Source organism: Phycodurus eques, chromosome 8 (assembly GCF_024500275.1).
Source record: "Phycodurus eques isolate BA_2022a chromosome 8, UOR_Pequ_1.1, whole genome shotgun sequence".
NCBI lineage: Eukaryota > Metazoa > Chordata > Actinopteri > Syngnathiformes > Syngnathidae > Phycodurus > Phycodurus eques.
In genome coordinates this window covers 24752421-24766912 of record NC_084532.1, presented here as the reverse complement: position 1 = coordinate 24766912, position 14492 = coordinate 24752421, and the positions used below count along the sequence as shown (strand labels likewise).

The 14492-nt window shown below is 40.5% G+C and overlaps 2 protein-coding genes across 3 annotated transcripts in view; one reads left to right on the top strand and one right to left on the bottom strand.

Moving 5' to 3' along the window:
• usp24 (ubiquitin specific peptidase 24) overlaps positions 1-6830 on the bottom strand; it is a 44921-nt gene extending 38091 nt beyond the window's left edge. For both annotated transcript variants that reach the window (XM_061683317.1, XM_061683318.1), the window contains exon 1: positions 6434-6830. In XM_061683317.1, the coding sequence (XP_061539301.1) occupies positions 6434-6712 (279 nt within the window). In that variant the 5' untranslated portion in view covers positions 6713-6830. The remainder of the gene's footprint in view (positions 1-6433) is intronic.
• A 741-nt stretch (positions 6831-7571) lies between these two features.
• bloc1s2 (biogenesis of lysosomal organelles complex-1, subunit 2) lies at positions 7572-11236 on the top strand. Its single transcript, XM_061683685.1, has 5 exons — positions 7572-7763; positions 9093-9209; positions 9341-9460; positions 9548-9652; positions 10399-11236. The coding sequence occupies exons 1-5, from the start codon at positions 7598-7600 to the stop codon at positions 10428-10430; spliced, it is 540 nt and encodes a 179-aa protein (XP_061539669.1). The 5' UTR covers positions 7572-7597; the 3' UTR covers positions 10431-11236.
• The last annotated feature ends 3256 nt before the right edge of the window (positions 11237-14492 follow it).

The following is a 14492-nucleotide window of genomic DNA, read 5'->3' as shown; positions in this document are numbered from 1 at the left end:
GCAAAGAAGATAATAGAAAGGCATCACATTTCATTCCTTCCTCTTTGGAGGATATTTAAAATGACGTGCATAGATAGATGAGCAAGGAGGTAAAAATGAAGAGTGAGCAACCCAGTAAGCGTCTTAAAGAGGACATGTTATTGACTTTTAATTGATTGTATACAAATAGGTCTCTGGAGTGCCTGCCCATCCAGCAAGTGTGAAATTAGACATCCAAATAAATATTTTTTGATTTGCCTATTGCTAAAAATGTGCACAAACAGTTGTACAAATGTGCCTTGCTAAAAATGATGAAAAATGGAATGTCACAATTCTGCTCCCCCCCTCACGGATCAGCTTGGCTCGGCTATGATTCTTAAACTGTATGAAACACTTTCAAGCTTTAACACCCACATTCCCCGAAGGGTGTGACACCCCTGTATCATGTCAAAGTATCAAAATTTGGGCTATTTCACAGATAAAGCATACAGTCAAAGTAGGTTTCCAAGAGGAGAACATAAAAGTAGATTTGCGCGAGCTAATAGCATTAGCTTCTGACAAGCGGAACATACTTGATTGCTCGGTGAAACGGTCTTGTATTTGTGTTTGGTGATGTGTCCAAGCGCCACATACACATAGTGTAGCACTAAAATGCTAAAAATGCTTCTATTGTCTTTACGGGCAGTCACTTTTCTTCCCACTCTGGGCTCTATTCCCCCAAGTATAAGTTGCTGTATTTGTGGCACGAAGGTTAATGCTAACAAACAATGCAAAATGCCATAGATGGGCTAACGACTAGCACTGGTGTTGCGGTGTTATAATCCTTAAGCAACAGATATCCGAACACAAAACGGTGGCAAACAGACAGACAGACAGATAACATATATTATTACATTCGTTATCCTCTGCGAAAAATGACTACTCTTACTGCCGCTTACTGATAAGTTTGGGTACAAACCATCATGTAAACAACCCGTAGTTGTGTCAGCTATCGCAGCACACACGGGAGCCTGATATCCCGATCTCCAGGTTTGGTCACGTGATGTTTGCAATGCAAGCGAGTGGGCACTTATGTTAATTTCAGTCAACAGCAGAGGGTGATAGTGCCAACATCCCCCCGGAGATTGGTAAAAAAAAACTGATGAATTTATCTGTAAAATTATTATTTCACGAATGCAATATCAATAAGAATACCGTGTTTACACTCGTACAGGCATATACAACATATTCTTGCCAAAACACATTTTTGCATTTCCTTCCCCTTTAATTATGTCATGACTTTGTGATGAAGTACAGTATTATAGAGTAATATTGTTCTTATTAAAAACCATGAACAAATTAAACTGAAGGCACTATTGTATATGGGGCAAGTATACAGTTGTTCACATACATGAGACAGGATTGGCCCATAAAAACGGGCTCATTTCAGCAAGATATAAAATAGGGTGTATCGTGTACTCAAATTGTTGAGCCCTGGGGTTTTGACAGAAGAATGTCACACACATTATTAAGACAGTTGGGAAATGTTTCAAATTGTGGGGAAAAAAAGCATATGGTTCGTTTAAAAGGCAACTGGTCAGACAAAATCATTTATAAGAGGCTTAAATATGCATTAAGTGGACATTTTAGTTTAGTGGTGCACCTGCACAGTCTTAATGGGATGATCCAATAGAAAGTTTGCCTTTACAAAGATGATAATGCATTTTCTACATCTAATTTTGAGTTCAGTGTTGAAATTTGAGGAACCCATTTACCTGAATATGCTTTTAGTTTCGCTTCTCATATTTCCCACGAGCAAAATATTCGAAACAGCACTCAGTTCCTCTCCACCGCAAACGACAACTACAATAAAAAGCCATATTGAAACATCATCATCAGTACGCAGAAAAGCCACGTGGTGCGGCGACACGACCCGCAGGCGGCAGCGCCGTTACTATGCACCCGGCGACTCCCCGCGGGACCCTCTTGCGAAGTCTGCAATGTGTTTGCCATAGACACTGCAGCGCTATATTTAGGAGGATGGCACGAGGCCGTCGACCTGCAGGAATCACACACTGAGTGGTCGCAGGGAGAAAAATAAAAAAATAAAAAAAAATGGAAGAAAAATATTGTAGCTTCTTCAGGTTCAGGGTCTTGCTCAACTATCACGTTGCAAGGTCATTCCATTAAAATTATCGTAATAGCCTTGACATAAGAGGTGGCTATTAGAGTGGAAGCTTTACATTTGAACACCACAAGGTTGTACAATTTTAAAGGAAATGCGTCAAAGTCTGAATTTAAAGGCGGAAAGTGACAACCTCATCCCCCAAACCTCCCCAAAACAGTGAAATGACTGTACATCATATACACACAGTATAGTTTATGAACCGCTGCCCCCACAAATTAAAAGGCATTTATTGTCTTTCCGGGTGCTTGCTTTTCTTTTCTTTTTTCCTCCTCTCCTCAATACTGCAGGCTGTACTGTACTGGCACAAGTCACAAAAAAATTTAACTTCAAAGCAATGACATTTAGTGTTAAAGTAACACTTCAATACGAATAAGGCAGTTGTGTGATAATAAGGTAACAGGTCAGCGCAAAGCTGCCGGTGTGTGCCCGGGAGTGCACGACAAATGACTGACACCTTCTAAGTTGGGCCTTCTTTCTCTAATTGGTTGTTTTTCCTCAGGCATGGTGGTTTCCCATGTATCAAATTAGAGGCAGACTTTGGGCAAGAGACAGCTGATTTTTTTCACAGATCATATTTATCATGTACTACTGGTCAAGTCATTATGACTTATGACAAAATGTTAGTCTTTTTTGGGGGGGCTTGCAACCCCCCGGCTTTAAGCTAGACAAGAAATAGGTTGTGAAAACTGTGCTATAATTCTTGATCCTGACGAAGGCACAGCTCTGGCATGTTATTGAAACACACAGTAACTATGTTGACTTAATTGTATACTTGTGCAGCCATTAAGAATAGACCTTACACCGATTTTATCTGCCTTATCGGTATCAGCCGATAATTAGCATTTTATGCTGATCGGCTTTAATGTCATAATTCGCCGATCCGATCAATGACGTCATTGATCGGCTCCGCAAAAGACATTTACTCCGTGTCGCCATCGTGCACAGTATATTTGAATCCAAAAGCTAGTTTATATTGAGTATATTTTTATTTTGTCGCGTGTCTTTTGACGTAGACCTGTAAATATCTGACAGCCAATAAAGTTAAACAAAAAAACATGTCGGCGGTGTGGAACAGACAATACGTCTGAGACAGATAACACGTAATGCCCGGATCAAACTACAAGACAAATTTGCTTTCATGCTTGCACTATGTCAGACTACTGCAATAAGACCTTATATTCCGATACCACCGCATCCCGTTTTTTACGATCAGTGGGCTTTATTTTGTCAATTCAAATGCGACCGGATACACTCGTTACCTTAGCAAAGACAACAAGATCGGATCGCGCCAACTGTATTATAAGGACAAAATGGGGAAAAACGTGTGTTGGTGGTCACCGGTGCTCAAGACAGGAGAGGACATTCGTTTAAGGCTTACTTGAGGAATGTTCACGTACTTTGAATACAATACGGCTCGCAAGCAAGCAAGACAACGTTATGTAGCCTAGCAAGCGAGTGGTAGCACGAACGGTTGTACGTAAACATGGCGCCGTTCTGTCGAATCATGCTCTAAAGTTTCAGTGTGGGTGAAGTCATTTAATTAAAAATAACGTCATTTAATTACAGTCAGTTAGCACCCACTATTTCTGTCATGTAATGTTGGTTTGACCTGACTGATTAGAATACACGATCTGCCTAAAGCAGTGATTTCCAACCTTTATGGAGCCAAAGAACATATTTTACAATTGAAAAATCTCACGGCACACCAACAAACAAATATGTCACAAAAAGTGGATACATTAATGACTGTATTTACTTCGTGCCATCTAATAGAAGACCATTCATTTGTTCTGTCTGTCACTATGCCTCACTGGCATAAATAGAGGAACAAAGATACATTATTTATTATTTGAGCAATTAGGTACACTAGTGTATACAGTAAATGAACAGGTCATTTAAATAGACACATTCTTCTACCATGTGATAGGATAGGTGATTGTTTTTTTTAAACTTGCTGATCGGCCCCAAAAATCCTGATCGTGTAAAGCCTAATTAATAACGTAAAATGTTGCTTAAAACATTGCCTAGACAGTTAATAAAGGTTTTTAAGATAGGAACACATTCATATTTCTATTTGTATTATTTGTTAAGTGTTCTTTTTTCCCCCCCAGAGGTTTGCAAATTTCCATTACATTTTGGCATTTCCGCTGTATTGTTTACATATCATGTTACACCGACTCTTAATTAAGTGCTACTGCATGGTGTTTAGGAGCAGTGCAGCACTACACTGCTCCTAAACACTAATAAACAGAGAATTAAAGTAAACCCGTAGTCATCGTGGGGGATACATCCTGGGAATCCTGTGATGTAGAGAAACCATACAATTTTTATTTTTAATATATATTGTTTTACCCTTCCCGCATGCTTTAAACACATTTAAACTTATTAAAAATGACTCTTCAAACACACTGTTAATGCATTTGATGTACAGTATTTATTGAAAACCATAATTGATTTTCCTAAGCGTCAAAGTGTACTGAACCAAAAACCATGACCACAAAACCGAGATGCGAACTGAACCGTGGATTTTGTGAACCGTTCCACCCCTTGTAAAAACCCATAAAAAAAACAATTGCTGTAAGCCTCAGGTTCCCGCGAGATAGATTTTTGTGAGACACAGATGGATACGTTTCCCAAAAATCTACCATACAGCGGTGGCGCAAACGATGAACCACGAGATTGTGGGATTCACTGTAAATCAAAGCTACCCTGACACTGTCAAAGTTTTTTTTTTTTCAGTTTTTCTGTTGAATTGGATCTGACTTGATTGTGCAGGTGCACCTCATGTTGCGCTCATTCATTTTGATCAGACGCGCAAACTTGCAACAACGCCGAAAACAAGACTCGCTCTTTACACGATGATGCGCAACTGTTTGTGCATGAAGCGAGATGAAAACTGTCGTTTATATTTAACAGCTTGCATCGCAGTGTGACAGCAGTGATTAGGAGCGAGACAGAGATGGGCCAGCGGGAAGTGGTCAACAGGTTGTTTACATGCACGCCGCTATTCACAACTCCGAGTGTCACTTCAATGCGGAAGTGAAATAATAGCACAGATTGTTTGGAAGCAGCGGGGGCACATTTTGAATATGTGGTGGGTTCGTTGAAGACTATAAATTGTCCATAGGTGTGAATGTGAGTGCAAATGCTCAGTGGTGTACCACGCCTCTTGTCAGCTGGGATAGGCTCCAAGCTCACCAGCGACCACTGCTCTCAAAACACCAATGACATTTGTAAATGCTTTTTGTCATCCTGCATTGGCATTCACGTTCTAGTGAGTTAAAATTTGACCTTCTGCCAAAAGCATATGAGCCGCCAGAGGTCGAGCAGCACTGAATTAGTTTACGGAGTAGACGTGGTTAGAACACAAGGCAGCTACACTTTCTTTAAACAACAGATGTTCAATACCGCTGTTTTTTCCCCCAGACTAATACCAGCACGAGTATTTCCTCTTGAGTACTCACCGATACCACTAGTACTTTTGATATATACAATTTCAATTAACACAATGACAGATAATTCTGAACACAAACATCTCTCTCTTTTTGACACACATTGTGGTTCACCAATAATTCAAACCACTGCAGTGCAGCACCAACTGCTGGCGATGAGTACTTACTGAGTGTCAGATTGGTTTGCCTTATGTGGCTGGTACCAGCAGCCTTCACGAGTACCTGATACCTTGAAATAAGGCCAGTTAGATACCTGGTATGGGAACTCGCATATCCCTAACTGTAAACAAACAAAAATGCAACAAAATTGCCACGTCGTCAACAGGAATTGCGAAACCTTTACAAAAGTCCAGCTGTAGTAGAATGTAACCCACATGACATGAGAGCGTGTGGGGGGGGTCACCCACCCTAAACGCATGCTAAGTGGACCTGCACAAGAGATGCATTCATTCCCCCTGGAGACTTACAACCAAGTCTGCTCCTAGTTGAATTTATTGTTAAAAAGCTCTGCATTCCCACTGATGTCGGTGAAACTCATGCTCCCCTCTGCAGCCAAATCTCAACTAGCCAGGCAGCGACTTCTAGCGAGGTTAGCTCGTAAGTTTAAAGTCGCTAATCAAAATATATTCCCTCCCGTATGTACGTTCGAGCTGCGGCCACGACGAACCGGTGACCGGGGGAGAGCTCCGCAGCCTTCCCGCCTGCTCTGACAGCTCACGTCGGGCTGGCTGCGCAGCTAGCATCCATGCTAAAGCGGAGCTAGTTCAATGGGCGAAGCCACTCACACTCTGCAAGTTGGACAAGCGAAGCGCTGTATACGGGAGTTTGTTCTCACCTCCCCTTCAACCACGTCGTGGTACGCGGGCGGAGGGTCGAAGCCCCCCGTGCCGGTCCTCCCGCTCGTCTCCCCGTCGCCGCTCGTACTCAAGGCGGGGGCAGGGCCGCTCTCCATGGGCTCATATCCGTAGCCGAGCCCCGGGCTTTCGTTGGTCAGGAGCGCGACCGCCTCGTTGATGTCGTTCTTCGCCAAGCGAAGCGCCTTCCGTATCACGTCGGGGTCCGGGAAGCCCATGCAGAGGAGCGTGGTGATGTGCTGCTCCTCTTCGGTCTCCATGTTCGGGGTGTCTGCGTGTTAGCAGCCTAGGAGCGACGGGGTTTTGGGCACAGCCCTGTAGCTGTGCACGCCGCCATGTTTACAGCCGCGCTGCTGACTGACTGTCACGATCTGCTTGCTGGCTTCCCCCACTATTGCACACAGGTGTTATGCACACTTCACCCGCCTCGGAAATCGTAAATTCCGCGAGTGCGCGTGATCAAACCACAGCCAACAGCTTCCGATATAAATATGACTTATGATTTTAAATATGTCACAAACATTGTTGACACTACAGCACGTGTGTGAAAGACAAATACTACACTATGCACCATATAATTTGTGTTGTTTAATATTTAATAGCGACTATCGCTGTTGTTTAATCTTTATCCGTCTTTCCCCCCTCCCACTCGTGTCATATTATTTTCCAATTATCTTTTTTTATCGAAATAATTTTCATAATGCTTTAAATGTTGCTCTTCTATACTTAAATGTTTTTTCAATCAATTATTTATTGTAAATTTTCCCACTGACGTTTGATTTAAAGATTTCACTCGTGCAACAAAACTGTAAGATTTATAAAATTTTAAGGGATATTGCAAAAATAATATTAGCCGCTTTCATTTTATCCAAACAAATTTATAATAAAATAAATATGACATATAAGCTAGTGTTTGGAATTTCCCTACATTTCTTTTCCTCTTTTAATTATGTTAGTTTTGTTTCAGTTCTGGATCTGATCATACGTTCTTTGAAAACGAAACCAATTAAGTTATGCTTATAAACTTATTATTAGGGCGTGGCAGTGCGTGGACAGTAGCGGAAGTGATTGGAGGTGGTGGGCGGAAGTTACGCATCCACAGCTCATGTGACAGAGAGGGACGCGGCAGTCAAAACAGACACAAAATGGCTGCCATAGGAGACGAAGCCGCTGCAATGGACAACATTTCCAGGTCGCCCCGGGCTAATTCCGGTCCTCCGAACGCCGCCGACGATGTCAGGAGTCACGGGGAAAGCGCAGAGGACGTGAAGGAAGCACCGGCGCCTGTGGTTAAAAAACCCAACACCAACAGTGAGCCACTCACCGTTCCAGCTCTCGTAGCGTGCTAATGCTAATGGCTCACAACAAGCGAATTACTCTTTCTTCCTGACACGTTTTTGGTATAAAAGTATCTTCTGCTTTGATTGCAGTTTAGTTACAATGCAAAATCACATCAACATCAATGGATAAACATCCTCCACACTAGAAGGCCAGAGCTGAGTTTCGACTCGGGACCTCAGAACTGTGAGGCGGACGTGCTAACCACTAGGCTACCCTGCTTCAGTTCTTTTTGTTTCTTTTTTTCCCTCAATAATAGGAATTTCCAATTTTATTCAGGGGTCTCCAACACCCTAAAGTGACATTATTCACTTTTAATTTATTTAACACGTTAAAACCAACCCGTCAGTAGTAGATATGATAAAGATATGTTCAGTAGTTATATTTTCTTTTGTTTGCAGAATGTGTAAGGTGTGTCAGAAAAGTTCCAGGACTAGTGTCACAAACGATGTTTCAAATCTAATCTCAAACGGTGGTTTTCCCCTTTAATGTAATCCCACTGGAGTATTAACGCACATTCCCAGCCTTCTCTGCCATACCTCCATGCACTCTTGGAAGGATTCTTCGGGGATCCTCTGCACTACCGTTGTCATAGGCATCTTGATTTAGGCCACATCTTGAAACCCCTTTGACTCGCTTGAGCTTCTTGAGAAAGAGGGGGGAAAAACTGAGCCAGGACAAGTGAGTAGGGCGGTTCCTCTGCCAGGAACTGTCGGATGCTCAGGGTATTATGAGCAGGCACGTTGTCCTGCCACAAATCTCTCCTCTTCTTGTGCATTGAACCAAGCAACCGCTGCAGGATCTCTTTGTAGAAAAAAAAAACAGCTTGCTGGTAAAATAAAAACCAGTGTTTTTATTTTTTATTTATTTTTGTAATTTATTTTTTAAATTTTTTAAATGATGGCTAGGGTAGGATATATCCACCCCTATATTGAGCTGCAGCTGAATTACAGCTCCAAAAGAGCAATTTGGACGAAGTTGACCATTGACGCACAGCAAAAAGTAGAGCGAATACATTGTGATTTTTGCTGTTTGCTGCTGTAGCTTAATTTGTGTTGTTCACATTATGAATACAAATTTTTTTACTATTTTAGCAAGGAAGTAAGATGAAAACTCATTTTTTTCTTCTCCTGCCTTGCCATCCAGTGTCAAAAGTAAGTAGTGCAATGCAGGCAAATGGCAGGCCGTGTGAAATGTTAACTTTAGTATATGCCGTGGGGTGCTAAAAAAAAATGCTGGTCAGTAGTTAGACACCACTGGATGACTTATTTGGAATATTTTTTCCCCCAATGTTTACTCGAGGTGATGGTGGTGTGGAAACGGCAGAAGAAGCCGTGGAGCCTGCAGAGCCTGACATCAATGAGTTGTGTACCGACATGTTTGAAAAGATGGCTGTATTTCTTCAAGGAGAACTCACAGGTATCTTTAAAGTGAATTAATGCACTTATTATTATTTTTTTAATATTTTGTTTCACGGTCCAGAACAAAGTGATGCTGCTTTCACTTAATGTTTTTTTGTGACCACATTCTCCCGGTCTTCCGCGTTTCAGCGACCTGCGAGGATTATCGCCTGTTGGAGAACATGAACAAGCTAACTAGTCTGAAGTACATGGAGATGAAAGACATCAGCATCAACATCAGCCGAAATTTGCAGGATTTAAACAATAAGTGTGAGTCATATGTAAAACTAATGTCATCCTCAACCAAGGAATAAATAGTATCTTTATATTATTCACTTTTTGGGGGCATTTTTATAGATGCCAGCCTCCAACCCTACCTGGACCAGATAAATCAGATTGAGGAGCAAGTGTCTTCGCTGGAACAAGCTGCTTATAAACTTGACGCATATTCAAAAAAACTAGGTAAGATATGCATGCACACAAAGGCTACGTTTTTATTTTTGTAACTTGTACTCATTAAGTCTAACTAAGTCGGTACTCAATGCTGTATGAATGGAGTTCAAGTCCATTCCAACATAATTTTCTGGAGAAAGTATACTTTTGGATGATCATGCCTCAGCATTTTAGTGTTTTAGCCACTGCAATCTTGTGGCTGGAATTTTGCCGTTGCTTGAAAGTGGCACTGGATCTTCCATCAGCCTAGCTGCCGAGTCATGGGTGTAGAAACTTGCTGTGATGGTGGTTATAATATGTTGTAAATCCGCCCGGCTTGCTCACAGACACATTTTCAGAAATAGGATGACCAAAGATCAGAAATAGATAGAATAGAACATTTACTTGTTTATTTTAACACTTGATGAGTGGTCAGGCATTCCAAAAACTATTTACATACAAGCAATTAAAATTATCCGTAACATTTCCATATTTCTCCTTTAATATTAACAGTATTTAACTTATTTTTACACTTCAATGACAGTTTAATGTTAAAATGTTGGTTAAATAAAAGTTTATAAAACAGTAACAGTGATTTATTACGTTCCCATTTATTTCCTATGGGAAAAACTGATTCTAACTACTGTACTAAAAAGCTTCCTGCAACAGTTTGTGTTAGAGCTCCAGTTCTCCAGCAGGTGGCGGCATCACACCAAAAACCAACTTATGTTTTGTCGCCTGGCCAACATGAAGTCTTTCTTTCCTTTTCTCTGCAGAAGCCAGATTCAAAAAACTGGAGAAGCGATGAAGGCAGCAACCGTAGCTTTCCATCTGTCACCCGGTCTAACCCTACTTGACGACAAGGCGACAGGACAGAAACTGACACTCGAGGTCACTTTGACTCCTAGAAAACGAGTTATTGAGGATTGAGCGGCTCAAGGCTGCTGTGTTTGGGCTTAGATTTGAACATTCATAATCGCTGAGTGACGCAGCAAAGATTGTACAACAATGACTGGGCACTTTGTTTAAAGCGCAACAGCCTCATCCTGGCTGAGTAGTAGCCCAGGAGTTCATGATCTGCACTTGTTTAACATCACTTATCAAATGTAGATAGATGGTACATGAAGCATGGTCACAGACTACTGAAGGCAGTCCTCCTACTCCTGATTAGTAGCCTAAAATGTATTTAAAATGAGTTAAGTGTTTGACATTATTCAATGTTGTAATTTTCTAATAACACTTTTTTTTTTTAATGAAGTGATGTGCACTTGATTGCACAGAGTTGCCCTTTACTGACCACAACATAAGGTAAACATGCACAATCTAATTAAGATGTACAATAGCTCTATCAGAAATGATGCCTATTCAAAGATACTAATCCTCTATTTTGCTTGATGCTGTCCACCCTGACAGTATGGTTTTTAATGTGGTTGTCGCACTAAAAGCTGTTATGATATCACTACACTAAAGGATGAAAATAGTGGAATTTTTGACAGCTCTTGTATTAGTAAATGACAAAGCGTTCTACCATGCAAGTACCGTTTGTTCCATATAACAGTGTTACATGGCAATAGAGGTGCAACGATTAATAAACTAATCTATCATCAAATGAAAGGACAACTATTTGTCTATACTAATTGTTTATAGAGACCTTGTTGACCTTAAAATTGTCCAAATCCTCAGAATGTCAGCCTCTCAACAGTAATATCCTCAGAGTTCTTTAGTCCTCCATGAAAGCAGACTGATTATCTTTGTATTTAATTGAACTAAGACATTTGCAAATGTCTGTTTTTACTTTGAAAAGCAATGATCAAGATTTTTGCCTGTTTTTTTACAAGGACCAAACCAGTAACTGAATCATAATCAATTCATGTTTGTGCTTTTTCTGTGCCGTCAATTTGAAATAGTTCTGTTTTTTTTAGTAAAGGCATTGAAATCATTTTTATCTGACTCATTACTTAATAAAAAAATCAACAGGTTAATTGATTATAAAAAATAATTGTTAGTTGCAGCCCAAGATGGTCGATTGCCGCGCTGCATAAAAAACATCAGTTCATGCAAACTTTATGGAACAAATATTGGCACTTAAAGGAAACACAAACCGCCGACTGTGGAAGAAACACGTCGTTCGTCTATGGCAACAGATTTTGGAACTAAGAGGCGCACTAATTATTCGCAGCTCATGAAAGCGACCCGCCTTGACTCACTTGAGTACGTCAACAATGTCTATGTCAAGAACACCAGCGTGGTAAGTTTGGACAAAATTTTAAACTTTTCAAACATTTTCAGGCTTTTTTTATATATATATTTACAATACCTTTGTACTGTACTGGGTGTTTTAGGCCATGAAAAAAAGTACATTTTATGCGGTTTCTAGGTTACGTACGTTGTGCAATGGACTTTGCTGGACGTCGTAGGAATATGTGGTCACAAAACACGAGGCACGCTCAGAAGTGGAGCGCAATCATTGTAACTGATCTTGACTCATCCGTACTTTCTCACCAGAGAATACGTGATAGGTCTTGCGCACGTGTGTGCGTGCGTGTGTTTGTGTAAGGCCTAATCTAAACCAGGTCTCTGTCATTAGTCCAGTTGGGGCCCCGGCAAACACAGGGAACTCATTATTCATACTGTAACATTATTTACTGTTGCACTGTGATCCTTCCATGTCTACTTTTTCTCCCTGCTTGTTTGCAAGCACGTCCAGGCATAAATTCAGCTCCCTCTTCCAGAGGCTCTCAAATTGGGGTCTATTAAATGATTTTATTTTTTATTATTTTAAGCACTCTATGGGAGTCCAGCAGTCTGTCGAGCACAGAGAAAGTAATTAAAGGTAAATGTGTTCTTGGATGATTCACTGCATGTGAAATGGCATACAAATGAGACCATATAGTAACAGTAATGTTTGAGATGTGGATGTTTTACGAAACACTCATTAGCGATAGGATGGAAACTACAGTAAATTTGGAGGTTAAATTCACAGTAAGGAATTCAAATTTTGTCGCTGTCTAATAAACAGCATGAATGCGGGGTGCTCGGTTTATGGCGGTGCTCACAGGCGGGTTTGGAGTTACGAAAGGCGCGCAATCGTGAACTCGTTTTCTGAGTGGCGTAGGAATACGTGGTCACAAGAAAAAAATGGAAGATCCTTTTTTGTCATTGTAGTACACAAATAAATTGGTGTAATCCCAAAAAAGGTGGTGGACTAAAATAACTGCAAATAAAAATGTTTATGATTTGCAATAAGTAAAGGCAATTTGAGGAAATGAATACAAATAAAACTATCAATAAAACTAAATACAGTAAAATGAGGTGCGGTGATATGGACTAGAGTCGTACTCTTCTAAACAATGGAGGATCTTGTGAGCAATGCTGGGATATATATTTGCACATCATTTATTGCACCTGTAGCATGTTTAGAGGTAGTATGGATAGCAAATAGATATGATTTACTGTATGTGAATAAGAGTAATAAGTAAAGAAATACGCTCACCGCCATGCTTTCAACTTTTCCTTTGGATGTTTTAGATCTGGCCTTTTTTTTTTAAATGCAAATATCTACTGCAATTATGAATACTATTGTGTTAGTGATAATCTAGTCTGTGGCACGCTCCAGGTCAAAAGCCGATAGAAATTTGTGCAATTATTTGGCAAAAATGCATCATAAAACTGACAAACTTGAAAAATATATATAAAATTATATGGGGACGCAGGCACTCCAAAAACCCAACTATGTGTATACAATCCATTCTGGTCCAATGTTCATAAAAAATGTCCCCTTAATATGCAATACTCTCTGGATTTTCCCAGAGAAATGCTTCTTAAGCAAAAGCAAGCTCCTCACTCCATAAATCTCCATAAGTGGAGAGCGGGCCCGATAAACAAACAAAAAAAAAAACCAAGGCACACCGCCACGCCGCAGAGTTGTGTAACTGACAAACCAGCGAGCGAAAAGATTGTGAAACCCTGCTCATGAATGAAAGTGGACATACAGACACTTAAAGAGTCCTTTTAGTGACCACATTTGGTATTTCTCCAGCAGTGTCCCAAACATATCAGATTGTCTTGCAAAACACTGGTTGTTATCCTCGAGTGAAGGAAATTACTCCATAGACATCTCAAAAGTAATTTTGAAAGGGTATCTATTTGCTATTATTCAATGCTGCCTTTTGCAATTGCATTGTGTATTTCAAAACTGCAATGGGTAGACAAATATTGATAAACCTCTCATGGTGTGTTGACTATACATTTGTGTATTTACCGTATGTGTAAAAGGAGATGCACTGAAAATCTTATTTATTAAAAAAGGGACCGTGCATATTAATGAACATTTGTATATATGCCGGATGGGTTAGTTTCCATCTATAGTCCTTTGGCAGGTTGATGTAACATTTCAAGTATAAACACAGTAAAAACAAGAAAATATTCATCAAGAGCCTCAACTCTTTGCCGGGGGTGTTTATTTACTGAACTGCAGAGGGGACCTGACATCTGTTAGGGTTTAGGAGGTTGCTTCAGCGCAACAAAAATACCTGATGCGGGCCCCTAGTGTGTTTGTGTGAAGGTGTCTGTGCACTCCTCAATTTAAAACTGGGTTTTTCAGCAATTTGAAAAATTTGCAATTTTCCGACAGTCGTCAACATGGAAAAATGCCAGAAAACTGACTCCCCCCAAAATTGAAATTTAAAAAAAACCCCAAAAAAACCAAAAACTTACCACTCGAAAAAGTTCTATTTTGCCATTTCCGGGTCCTGCCGGGGTCGCTGGTGTGTTCGTGGAAGGTTTCCCGACTGTCCTGTGAACCTCATCCATCTATAATTTACAGCATTTGTCCTCAATAGGGTCAAGTGTAACTCGGGCCAATCACAAC